Below are 14,257 nucleotides of genomic sequence, written 5' to 3' on the forward strand. Positions count from 1 at the left end.
TGGAATTTAGGAAAATTGCGTATATATTTTTCAGGCACTACTTTATCTTGGAGATAAATATTTAATTAACCTTGAAAGACGGAATCATGATGAATTTAAAACGGAATTGACGATAGAGATAATTTGGGACCTTTGGTGTAATTGGTGTAATTTTAAAGACCACTTTCACTACAGTATCACACAAAAAGAGCCCATCAAACCTATATTGCTGTTTTAATCAATTCCCAACTTTTGCCACTAAATAAAAAGTTTCTTGACACCACTTAAACTCTCCTAAAATTCTGCTGAGAAGAAAATAAATCATCAAGAAAAACAATACTGAGAAGAATTGCGGATTAAAGAAATTCGTGCTAAGATTAGTGGAATTCCTATTTCCTTCAACACACGTGTTGTAGGGAAGCCCTTGCTGCATTCTTCCTCCGGAAACTTAAAGCTTCTCGATTGGTATTGCTTCTTTAATCGCTCATGGCATCCGCACGGTTTCAGTACATGGCCATACCTCTGCCTACATATTACACTTAGCCCTCAATGCTGTTTAACTTACTGCAAATTGCCCTCCCCCTATTCCCGAAGAGTACTAGTTATATTAAGTCTCCCCTTCCTCCTGGATGGTGTCAATGGTAAATGTTTGCTACGGTCGTTCATGTTCTAGAAATCAATCCAGAAAGGTATCTTGGAATGTTTGAAAATTTCGGGGGAATCCCCAAACGAGAATCCACTTCTAGTTAAATTGAGATGAATTTATGTACGCCAGCTACGTACCAGTTCATCGAAAAGCTCGAAAGTTTAACTGCACAAGAAGGGATGAATGTGGATCCTGGTCCATTCAGAATCCTGTAGCAACAAGAGCTCCTCGATGAGGTTCCGCTTGGAAGTATCAACTGTATGACCATTCGAAGGATACTCTTGCAAACAGCTTCAGTTGATGCTTGCCATTCGCGGCAACAAGTTTTATCCGTAGATGATTCCGTACCATCCTTTTCGTCCTCATGTCCGTTAAATAACGGTTCAATAGTGAAAACGCGTTCCTTTCGGAATTTTCTGTGCAAGTGGTAGAAGTAATTGAAAAAAAAGTCAATATGCCGACAGCAAGCAGTTTAGAATATTTTCAGAATGTGACAGTGAATAATACAAGAAGTGCGTCGACGGCCGCCAAAGTTGCTCTACTCGGTTCCGCTCGCTTTCAAATTCCTTTTTACACAATTATCCTGCTCCTTGCAATTATTGGCAATATCCTGGTTATATCTACGTTAGTGCAGAATCGTCGCATGAGGACGATTACTAACTTATTCCTACTGAATTTGGCCGTTTCGGATATTCTTTTGGGAGTACTTTGCATGCCATTTACATTGGTTGGAACTTTATTAAGGGATTTCGTGTTTGGAGAATTGATGTGTAAATTGATTCCGTACTTACAAGGTAAGTGTGAAACGTTTAAGGTGAAAGTAAAGTTTATGGAGGGACTCATTTAAATATTCAAATTGTGCCGAAGAGTATTTATTCTGGAATGGATGTTGGCGATACCCTCAAAGTTTTCAGTATTTATGTATGCCGATAGGAAACATTCAAATTCGTCTGTTTTCAAAAGTGATCGACTCCTCAGTGTCATGCAGGGGTGATATCTCTTTCAGCTCTAGATTAGGTTGTCCATTATACAAACCCCCAAGAAATTTGCAAATATAGCGTAGTAGTATTTGAATGATTCAATTATCCTTAGAAAACGATAGAACTTTATCGCTGAATTTTGAATAGTTTGTTATAATTGAAGAATTAATCGCGGATTGGAATTCGGTTGTAGCAAAAATGCATATTTTTTTATTATTATTTCTAACTTAGGCCAATCTTCGCAGATACTAAATTTTATCTACTTGGTGAGCATTTAGGCTTGGAGAATCCTTAAAAAAGAAAACGTCTTTGGTGGTGCGCTTAGTGTTACATTAATGGAAAGTCTCGCAAAAACCGTCCCCAATACCGATCACATATGAAGGACAATGTATTTTTGCAGGCTTTATACCAGACTGAGTCATGGGAAATCTTGGGATACCAAAAAGTATGTTAGAACCATACTTGACAATGCTATACGAACTATACAGCAAATTTCCCTTACTTGCGGAGCCAGTAGATCACAAATAACCCTTTATTCCGCTGTAATGGCGAATGTCAACACCAAATAGATCGATCAGTTAAAGCTTGTCAGTCCGAATCCAAACCGCACTCAGAACTATTGAGTATTATCTTTTGTTTATATGCGTGTATAGGACTCAATTTCCCGATCGATCAGTATTTAGGTCCATGGTACCAGTGAATCATCTTATCTCCAGCAATTATGTTCGGTTGAGTTTCCCACCAGGGTTAGAATCAGAAAGGATTTAATCATCATCAACGGTTTGCGCAAGTCAGGTTCAATTCGTTATCCCCAATAAATTCTTAGTGTTCCGCCAAATGTTATGATTCCACAGAAAGTAGGGCCTATCTCCTCATCTATATATATTATCTTTGTAGACATTCCGGTATATTCGGATGTAGTAACCAACCCACCACAGCCTATTCAGTCTGATTTCGTCCATGACTATAAGTCACGATATCGCTTAAAGGTTTCCTCATTATATAGATACCGAAATAGATTTTTCGGAAATAAAATGGCCCGGCATTCACAACCTGGAATATTGACCACGTTATAATGGAGAGCGCATATAAAACCCTAGCATACTGTGGTGCTGAGACAATCCATGGGATCACCGTGTAAGCCTTTTACCTCCATTTATTGATCCAGTTAAGTGATGTCAGCCCCTATTCTGCCTTAGAAAAAATAGGGGCTTGCTACCGCTTGTTGTAAGGTGAAGGTGTAGTGAGTCGCCTACTTTTTTTTTAGCCTTATGAATACCTTGCGCAACAGATCAACAATCATGAAACTATGTTAATTTTTCATCATCAACGGCGCAATAAATGTTACTCGGTCGAGGCCTGCCTTAATAACGAACTCCAGACATCCTGCTTTTACGCTGATGTCTACCAATTCAATATACTTGACGTAGGGTCTGCCTCTTATTCTTTTCCTACCATTGTCCTTACAGACTTTTCGAGGTAGATAATCCTCATCCATACGGATAAAGTGAGGCGGCCACCGCAACCCATTGAGGTCATGTTACCACCCATAGATTCCGTCGTGATTTAGGTTATGACCTTACGTAGGAGATCAACAATTCTTCAAAGGATTCTTATCTTGAACGCGGACAAGAGTTTCCAATTTTTCTTTTTAAGAACCTAAGTCTCTGAAGAATATTTGAAGACTGGCAAGATCTTTGTTTTTACAGTAAGAGTTTTGACTCTATGGTAAGACGTTTTGAGCGGAATAGTTTTTGTAAGCTGAAATATGCTTTGTTTGCTCTCAACAACCATGTGGGGATTTGATGATAAAATGAAGAAATTATCAATGGTCTTAAAGTTGAAATCCCCTATCTTCATAGTTCTTATGTGACCAGTAGAAGTAGTGCTGACGTTGCCACCATGTACTTTGTCTTGCCTTCATTAATGTGTAGCCCAAGATCACCAGTCCTGCACTCCTCGGGTTGTTCCTACCATAATATTAATATCATTAGTATGGGCCAGTAGGTGGGTGACAGACAGACAAAATCTGCTGATTTGCATGGAGTGAGGCCTCAGCTCATACTCAACCCATTGCTCCAATATGCCCAATCGATCGGAAACCAGATTTCTCTCTTTGTCTTGGCAGGATGAGCATGATCGTATTTAAGGTTTTATTCTGCTAATTTGTTGGTGAAACGCGATTGGTGCGGTTGCTTTCTCTACTTTTCTACTTCATGGAGGGCTTCTTTTGCTTCTGTTAAGTGGCTTTTCCGCTCGACAAAGTTCGTGATAGGTCTCGCGCCTGCGTTCCTTGAGAGCGCAACATTACTCGGTACGGAATATTTTTTCGTTTCGTTCATAGATTATATTCATCGTCATACCGGTCGTTTCGACTTTTTTTTGTAATTGGGGCTAAGTATGTTTGTAGCGGTACCAATTATAACATTTTTTCAGGTGGTTGTGAAGACCATTTGTTGCCTCGTCTTCAGGACCTTCATCATCATCAACGGCTCAACAACCGGTATCTGGTATCGCTCATAAATTTCATCGTTATGTAGACTACAGAATCCTCAAACCTCATGTAGGGGACCAAAAATTCTTCGGAGGACTTTTCTCTCGAACGCGGTCAAGCGTTCCAAATTTTTCTTGCTAAGAAGTCTCCGAGTAATACATGACGATTGGCGAGGATATTTCTTGGTGAAACGTTTCGAGCGGAACAGTTTTTGTAAGCTGAAATATGCTTTGTTGGCTGTCGATAGTAATCTCCTATCTTTATTATTCTCATTTGACCAGTGCAACATTACTCGGTATGGAACATTATTCTGGTTGGTTGCTAGCTTGCAGTCATCGTCGTATCAGTCATTGTAGAGGTCCATGTATGTGTGTGGAGCGCTTTCCGCGCAAACCAGGCAAGAAATATTTGGTGCGATATTGCTAACTGAATAATCTGGAGTTCATTATTATTGGGTATTCTTTTGTAAGCTATGGTAGCCGACGTCCACGTGTAGGTGGAGATAGGGTTTGGTAGTAGAGCTGTTGCTGTTGCTTAAACAGTCGATAACCAGGTTTTATGCTTCATCGTGGGTACCAATCCACTTCCAAATATATCAATCTAACATCTGGTATTAAGTATTCTCCCAGGTGAATCTACTCTGTACAATTGTCAGACACTGCCTCAGAGGTTGAGAGCTTTGTGGAAGTTTCGTCATTTTTCCACAGAATTACGGACGAGGTGCGTAAATATCAATAATGTTTCAAGGTGATAGCTTTTCCTGCAGTGACTATTAAGTATTCCTACTATGATCCAGATGCTCTTCTTGGGGAGGTTTAAACAATCTTAGCGTAGTAGTCGTGATTCTATTCTCGATTCCTCACAATATTTTTGGTCCGTATAGAGTCATCGCTGCTCCTTTCCTGGCCAGATTGTTCACTGATTCATTGCCTTCTAACGCAATGTGGCCTAGAGTATCCAGGCGTGCCGGTTAGAATAGCAATGTTCCGCTCGGTATAGATCCTTTAAAGGTTGAAGGAGGTACATCTATCTTTGGTGTATATATCCGCCTGGAATATGCTTCAAAGGACATTTTCGTTGGACTAATGACCCGCGCCTGCTCTTGCTGTTGTGAGGGATCTGTCAGTGTACCAGGTAATCAGCTGCTGGATTAAGCCTTCGGTCACCGCTACTCTATCTCTATTTGCACTGATGCTCCAATATATTTCAAATTTCTTACCGAAGTAAAATATTGTAGAACATAATTTTCGACTCCACTTTGGGCAATAAATTGCTTTAGGCTTGATGTTATTGTTGTTGGTTTTTGGCTTTTGTATGTGTTTTTGTTGTGAGGCGTTTGCCCAAGCGCAGACCAAGATGTTTGACTTGATAAGACTTTTTCTTCTTTGATACTCTAATACATCAATACTGTAAATTTGGAAATTATTCTTGCTATTATCTACGTCTCGAGTCAGGGCGGCGTTATGATCTTCGGTTGCGTATAAGGATAGAAATTGGATTCTGGACTGCATTCACCTCTTGATACCGGTATAGAAGCCATCCAAAACTTTCTCTAACTTGAGCTGAACATTCCGCATTCAGCTGAGGTTAGATGGTAGGATTCCGGAGATCACTCCCCTGCGCTATTCTACTCGGAAAGTGTTGATGGAAGTAATCATGAATCCGGGGTTTGACAGCATCCGCAATTCGAGCTCTCCTCCTTACCTGGGAGCCAGTTTCGTACAGAATCCAATTTCGATCCGGAAGTAGGAACTTTTTAATAGTATAGTGGTAGCCGCCAACGAAGCACAATATAGAGGTAATGGAGGCTTTCAGTGAGGATTCCTTCAGGCAATTCTGTAATTATGGTGGGTGCGTGATGGAGTAATTAGTAGGAACATGCTGTGTGCGTGATGGAGACACAGAAAAAGTTTGATGTGTTTATCAGGCCTAAGGTTCAGCCACCTATCATAATGGGAAGCTTATTGCCAGTTTTTGACTCCCAAATTACTGGTTCCGGTCCAGGTATAGGGAAAAATGAACCCGTTGTATATTGCCCCTCGTCTTTTCGTTTTTATTCCTGCTCCAGTACCTGGTTCTGTTTTGAGCCATCGGTGTAGAAGATGTCAGTATATCCTGACATGCATTTTTCTTCGTCCCAGTTTCCTCTTCGTTCCAAGATAACTTCATAACTTATGCCAAATGGATGTATCAGGATCCGAGAATTACAAAAACTGGATTCGGTTCTCCCAATAATACTTCCAATGCTTTTTGCCCCCACGTCTGTTGTTTCCCCATAGATCTAATGGAATTAGTCTATGGGCTGTTCTCATTGCAGTGCTCTGAATAAATTAATTCAAGGCTGCAAATTGAGTAATGCATTTAGAGCTGGGTCGGATGTCGTACTCATGGCACCGGTAATATACAAACATACAGTTCTTTGCAGTGTGGTTAGTTTGCAGCGAAAATTCTTTTGTTTCACATTAATCCACCATACTACGGATGCACAAGCGAACATTGGTCTTACTGAAGGTAGTGCAAAGTACATTGCCTCAAACTTTTTTTCTTTATCTGGGTTTGAGACCAGCATGCTATAAAAATAACATGGTGGAGCTACTCAACTTCCTGTGTTGGTTCGATGAATTCCAGAAACCATTCTTTTGGCGCAGGAAATCAGCCATACTATACAATCTTGTTTAAAACCAGCTAAGGTTGGAAACCTGACAGTTCCGATGAATATAATTCATAGCATTATCGGGTTTTTAAGTTTATGTGGACGGAGCAAGCAATATCTTAGCCGCTTTTGGTCACGGCGCAAAGCAACGTCTGAGGTAGTGGACCATTTATCCTAACCTGCAGATATCTTCATATCTTATTTTATTTACTTAGATCATCTAGGCTACAAGCCACTCCTCTACCCGTTTTGATTGGACTGTTAACTTGCCTGATGCCAATTTTGGATTTAAATTCGTCGCTAGGTTTCTGTTTGTTGGTATACTCGAGGAGTATCTCAGGTATAACCTACAACCCAGAATACTTCCTTCCGGTACACTTGGATTGATGTTGTGATCTTGGAATAAAAATTTGGACTATGCGTAGAAGTATTGCAGAGCAGCACTTTCTTTGTTCGAGCATCAGCCAAACTTTCCCGCTAACTCTACGCACTTACTATATTAGGTCGGCGTAGTCACTTGTCGCGCAGTTTGCACATTTGTGGCTTCCTTCTTATGCCTTGGGATACTCACCCGCATCTAACTCAACGCTATTGTAAACGGTAGCTCGGATTACTGCAGAATCTGATATTCATGGTCTATTCGAAGTAGATTAGAGTGTAGCTGATTGATTTAATTGAAATGAACTATTTCACTTCGTTAGAGCTGTCAAACACGATAAGCCACAGTTCATTCTACGGCTCTCCTATTTAGCCTTTATTGTGCACAAATGTTTTTGAGTCATCGGGGATCTCTTTCACGGAACAAGTAGACATCATCAATATATGTAGCAAGAGTATGTGTGAAGTACTTCAACTTGGTTTCGATGAGAAGTCTTTTCGTCGTAACATCACCATCATCAACGCCTAGGTCACCGCTCCATCTCAAGCAGGGTCTGTCTCGTTTTCTTTTTCTACCATAGATATTGTCCTTATTGACTTTTCGGGCTGGATCATCCTCATCCATACGGATTAAGTGCCCCGCCCACCGCAACCTATTAGTCGGATTTCATCCACAAACTGACGGTGATGGTGTCGCTCATAGATTTCATCGTTATGTATGCTACCGAATGGTCGATCCTCATATAGGAGTCACAAATTCTTCGGAGGATTCTTCTCTCGAACGCGGTCAAGAGTTCGCAATTTTTCTTGCTAAGAACCCAAGTCTCGGAGGAATACATGAGGACTCGCAAGATCATAGTCTTATATAGTACGAGCTTTGACCCTATGGTGAGACGTTTCGGTCGAAACAGTTTTTGTAAGCTGAAATAGGCTTTGTTGGCTGCCAACAACCGTGCGCAGATTTCTTCGTTGCAGCTGTTATCGGTTGTTATTTTCGACCCTAGATAGGAGATAGGGATCAACGGTCTCAAAGTTGTAGTCTGCTATCATTATTCTTCTGGTTTGATCAGTGCGATTTGATGATGTTGGTTGGTTGGTTTTTGGCACTGACGTTGCCACCATATATTTCGTATTGCCTTCATTGATGTGCAGCGGGCGCATGATAGGGGATCACCTTGTCTTAGACCGTGGTTGATGTTGGTCTCGAGAGCGATCCTGCCGCTTTTATTTGGTCTGGCACATTGGTCAGTCTCAGCCTAGTCAGCCTTATCAATTTCGTCGGGATGCCAAATTCTTCCATGGCCGTGTACAGTCTTAACCTAGTCATCTTTAATTTTCAGGAGCAACTGATGGGTTACGCATTTTGGTTTTATGACCTGTAAGCCATTGATCATTGATAGCAGTAAATCTGCTGCAGCTTGTAAATTTATCCAATTTACTCGTGTTCGATATTTTCATTAGTTTGACAATTTGTCTCTCTCTGCAGGTACCTTTTCAATCCAGATTTTGCTATTCGCATTGCTCCCTGGTATCATGCCCTAAAAATTTTTGCTTTTCAATTGAGTTGTCTCTCTTAAAATTTCTATTTGCCTAACTGAACCTCGAAAATTGAATTAATGTCTTTTCAATATTTTATTTAAAATTTTTCCACTCACTTTTTTAATTTTATTCAAAAGTTAAACGCTAAAGCCCTCATCAACCCTAAACTCATTAATTTTCAAGTTGCCCCAATTTTCGGGGAGGTGCTGAGGTGTTTATGAGGTGTGGGACAGATGGATTTTTTTGCAGAAAAATTGATGGTTGCATTGTGTTTATAATTGGAGGGGCGTAATAAATTCAAAAAAGTGCTAATTTAATTTAGTGAAAAGTTCGCGGTTTATTGTACCTGCCATGTGGTAGTTTTTTGTAAATATTTCGCGATTGTAGAAAAACAGGGATTAATGATGAATTTCCAGTAAATTAGGAAGTAAATGGTTGGCGGGATATCGGTAGCATGTCACATCAATTATGGTCTTTAATAATCATTGTATCTGTTGCAAACCAGTGCTTTTAAATTAAATTATTAAAGCTTGCAAGCAGCAAATCGTCAGTGGAGTGACCAACGCTTTAAAACTTTAACCACTCGGAGCCTTCAGGGAATGCATTTCTCACGGAACTTGACAAGTTTTCATTCGAAACGTGACAACTAAAGTGCTTATTGTGCATGAAGCGTACTTTAGAGAAAATGCGAACTACTGGAGTTAGTCGGAGGAAAATACGTAAATTCGTGCAATCGGTGTGGTATTTTCAGCAGAGCTACATGAAGTATTTCCCGAGAACAGTGGCTGAAGGTTCATAATGATTTCTAAACGATTTCTACTGGAGTGTACGTGCAGCTTTTATGCTGGGACAACACACAACTAACTTTCCATTGTTGTTCTACCAAACTATCGGTGATAAAACCACTTTCCATTGCCTAACACCGATGCGTTTTCTGTTTTTGAAAGGGTAAACTTCGAAATAGAGTTTTGTGTTTGTCACTTGTGAGAGGATCTTCTCTTTTGAAAACGAAAATGTCGGCCGTAAAGGCTGTTGTGGCATATTTAGCCAGAACTTTTCAGTAACGATTGTCTGTGCTATCTTCGAGCTAAAAAGAAAAGTCTGATTTTTTTTTTTATTTCGAGGACTAGTTGGCCTCTTCCTTAGTAAGTTTTAATCTGACTTGCTTATGAACCAGCTTGTCCTTCAAATACCTAAACCTAGTTAGTTAGTTGCTCTCCTATTAATCCAAAAACCACCTGTTAATGGTGTCGAATTTATGGAGGCCATTATCCTTAAGTTAGTCCGTGTTTCTCTTTCGCCACTTATGCTTTACTTATATGTTCGTTAAACCTCGTCATTACGATTTTTCTCAACCATCATCATTATCATCAACGGCACAACGCCTGCCTTAATAAGGAACTCCGAACAACCCGGTTTTGTGCCGAGGTCGCCCAATTTCATATCCCTAAAAGCTGTCTGGCGTCCTGACCCATCGTCATCATAAGCTACAGTAAGAGTTTTGACCCTATGGTGAGACTTTTTGAGCGAAACAGTTAGGCAGTCGATGAAAAGATCGAGAGTCGATACTCAGCAACGTGATATCTCTATAATTGCTTCACTATGGGACATGTATGGGACAGATAAAGTCCCGTTGCCAGTCGTCAGGCATTGATTCGCTGTCCCACACTTTGAGCATCAGTAAATGAATCACTTTGTGTAGTTGGTCGCCTCCATGTTCAATCAATACGGCTGTAATTTCATCGGCTCCTGGCGGCTTATGATTTTTAAGCCGATGAATTGCACGGACTGTTTCTTCTATACTTGGTGGTGGCAGTATTTTTCCGATGTTTTCAGTTGGCGGAGCCTCCAACTCGCCGATGTTCTGGTTGTTGAGCAGCTCATCAAACTACTGAATCCATTGCTCCAATGTGCCCATTATATCGGAAATTAGATTTTTTTCTTTGTCTCGGCAGGATGAGCATCGAGGTGTATAAGACTTGTTGGTAAAACATTCGCACCTGGTGCGGTTGCTCAATGTACTTTTCGAGTTTATAGACCTGTTGATTCTCCTAAGCTTCCTAGCTGTGTTTGTGACCATATTAATGATAACGTTCTTCAGATGATTATGGTGATCATTTGTCGTTGCTTCATTTCCAGGACATCTGTTAGCTGCAGTTATTGCGGCATCTATTCTCCACTTCTAGGTGTTATGAAGGACTGTGTTGTGGATGGCTCCAGTAGTAACTCAAACCTGATTGTCAGAGGGAATTCTAGGCAGTGTTGTTATTCGAGCCCGGAGCACCATGCCAACGAGATAGTGATCCGAGTCTATATTGGCCCCCCTATATGCTCTGACATTCATCAAGGCTGAGAGGTGGCGGCGTTCGATCAACACGTGGTCAATTTGGTTGAAAGTGGTCTCGTCTGGAGAGGACCATGTATGTTCGTGGACTGCTTTACGCGTAAACCAGGTACTTCCAACAACCATTTCTTGTGACACTGCTAATTGAATAATCCGCAGCCCGTTATCATTGGTATCCTCATGTAAGCTAGAGGAGCGAACGTATCGCCTGAACACGGGCTTCGTCACTACTTGGTTGTTAAAATCTCCAAGTATGATTTTGATATAATACCTGAGACAGGCTTCGAGGGTTCGCTCTACTTCTTCGTTGAAGGTATTCTTCTCCGACTGCAGTCTTCTCTGTAGGGGGGTGGACCTTATATTTCTTTAATATTTCTAAATTTGCCTCGCAAGTGCAGAATGGATAGCCGTTCAATGCTGAAAACAGCAGGTTTCATTTTGTGGCTGATCAACAAACCCAGTTCGAGCACATGGTTTTCTGGATGTGTGTACGCACCCCGAAAACGATATCGAGGTAGAATACTTGCCTTCTCCAAGCCGAGCGGAATATGCAAGCGGGACATTCTGGGGCTGAGTGAGGAAAGATAGTGGGACTTTGGAAAGTATTCCTACCCCTCTTGTCCTGCTAATGTGGCTCTGTATTCTGGAAAGCTAAGTGTTAGCAGCCGCGAATCCGGTGTCTGGTTTCTGATGGCTATCAGAAGGCGTGCTTTTTCAACCTGGGAACCGGTCTAGCAAACTTCTGATTGCAAGATTTCGGTCCAGGTTAAGGAACAGCACAATGGTATAGTGTGGCGGCACATAGGAGACGCGAACCCCAAATGCCATATATAATACGATGTTCGAAGCGGGCCCAAGTTGGTGTCTTCGTCGAGGCTGAAGGCTTTCCCCGAACTGGAGGACCATTAAATACTCTATATATCATTAAATACTCTATAGTCGGTCCGCCGACCCACAAAAAAGTGATAACACAAACTCTAGTATACACAGAGGTGAACACAAAAGTGCGCAGTGTAAGATAAGAATATTTGGCCACTCAGATAAATACAGTAACTATTCCAAAATCTGCGAGCAACAACAAGTGACGTCCTCTAAGTGCATCAAGTGGTTTCTAGTAGTTCTTATATGTTTTCCAATCGATATTTCGTGGATGAAAGTACAGTTTCGACTACCGCTTTAAAAACTGAATTTACCTCAATTTCGAGACAGTCGCCAAATTTTTTTTTACTTTGCTCCAATGGGGATTTCCGATATAGGGGAGAGGGATGCTTTCAATGAACAATTACACGAACTTCTGGAGGCATTCTTGAAGTTACCATTGCGATGAGTGATTTGAATACTAAGGTGGGCTAACTACTTGTGATCGTAGTGGTGGGAGGTTTGTGGATTTCCGCCACTTCCACTGCTTTGCTGGCGGCAAATTGTTCGAGCACAGAGCCTGCCATAAGGTCAGTTGGGTTTTAACTGACTGACACCGGATGGGTAAAACTGTACACGCCATGAGAGAATTCGGTATCTAGACGAAATGGATAAGACGACTGATGAGGCCTTACCTTGACCAATGTGCGACGCCAGATAAAAGCAGCAGGATCACTCTGAAGACCATTCGATATCAACAAAGGTCTATGATGCCCTATCATGCGTCCTCTTTAACCTGGCCCTGGAGAAAATGATTCATGATGCTGAGGTAAATGCAAGGGGTACGATCCTCTTTAAGTCCACCCAACTACTGGCCTATGCTGACGATATCGACATCATGGGAAGAACAACCCGAGACGTACAAACTGCCTCCATCCAGATCGAGCAGGCCCAAATTGGCGCTAGATTTTGGGCTGCACATCAATGAAGGCAAGACAAAGTATATGGTGGCAACGTCGGCATAGAAAACCAACCAGCCAGCAACATCAAACCGCACTGGTTAAACGGGAAGAATAAAGATAGGAGAATACAACTTTGAGACCGTTGATAATTTCTCCTATCTAGGGTCGAAAATCACAACCGATAACAGCTACTATGATGAAATTCGCGCACGGTTGTTCGCAGCCAACAGAGCCTACAGCTTACAAAAACTGTTCCACTCCAAACGTCCTGCCAGTCCTCATGTATTCCTCGGAGATTTGGGTTCTTAGCAAGAAAAATCACAAATTCTTGGCGCGTTCGAGAGAAGAATCCTCCGAAGAATTTTTGGCCCCTTACATAAGGATGGACGATTCTGTAGTCTACGTAACGACGAAATCTATGAGGGATACCATGACCGTCAAGTCGTGGGTACAAACCAGCTCAATAGGTTGCGTTGGGCTGGTCACTTAATCTTTATGGATGAGGATAATCCAGCAGCAGAGGATGAACGATTCCGTAGCCTACAGAACGACGAAATATATGAGCCATGCTATGACCGTCCGGTTGTGGATAAAATCCGGCTCAATAGGTTACGGTGATCGGTTAATCCGGATGGATGAAGATGATCCCACCCGGAAAGTCTATAAGGACAATATCTATGGTAGAAAAAGAAAACGAGGCAAACCCTGCCTGTGATGAAGCGACGGTGTAGGTGAGGACGTCAGACAGCTTTTAGGGATATCGAATTGGTGGACCTCGGCGCAAAACCGGGATGTCTCGAGTTCCTTATTAAGGCAGGCCTAAACTGGATACCGGTTGTTGCGCTGTTGATGATGATGATGATGATTCCGAATGGGCAATCGGATTGACCACTTTGCGATCAGCAGTAGATTTAGGAATTACCTTTCAGAACGTGCGTACGAAGGCCCCTCCTGAGAGCAGCCTTGAAAGGCATAAGCAGCGCTTGAGTTATCAAAATCTGGCTGACTTGAAATCATGGTAGCGAATTGATAAACAGAAGGGATTGAAGGCTCTATTGGTCGCTGCGAGCCCGAGCTCTGACACCGTGTAAAATCCTTTGAATTTAAACGTAGTGTGCGTCGTGGTTGAAAAAAAAGTGAATGCATTATTGCATGGTCAGCGAAGCGGAGCCTTGGAGAATTATAGAACGAGCAAAAAGTAAAAATTAAGATAGAAAAACACTGGCTCAATGGCTCATGCAACCAAACAGGTGTGCTTCAATCGAGGAAGGGGAAACTCACCATGGATTGCATCTTTTCACGACGCTTCGAATGCCCCTGGTTATTATGAACCGTGAAATCGGGGGTACTTTTTCTCATGGCTTTTCAAAGCTGGAAAATTTCAAAAAGTATTTGGGATGGTACAAGGGGGAGAGGTGCTCCTC

General features: G+C 41.7%; 1 protein-coding gene across 1 annotated transcript in view; it reads left to right on the forward strand.

Moving 5' to 3' along the window:
• Nucleotides 1-1,023: 1,023 nt before the first annotated feature.
• LOC119658261 (cholecystokinin receptor type A) overlaps nt 1,024-14,257 on the forward strand; it is a 482,976-nt gene continuing 469,742 nt past the window's right edge. Inside the window, exon 1 of the mRNA XM_038065553.1 lies at nt 1,024-1,419. Within this exon, the coding sequence (XP_037921481.1) occupies nt 1,080-1,419 (340 nt within the window). The 5' untranslated portion in view covers nt 1,024-1,079. The remainder of the gene's footprint in view (nt 1,420-14,257) is intronic.

Source organism: Hermetia illucens, chromosome 5, assembly GCF_905115235.1.
Source record: "Hermetia illucens chromosome 5, iHerIll2.2.curated.20191125, whole genome shotgun sequence".
Classification (NCBI taxonomy): domain Eukaryota; kingdom Metazoa; phylum Arthropoda; class Insecta; order Diptera; family Stratiomyidae; genus Hermetia; species Hermetia illucens.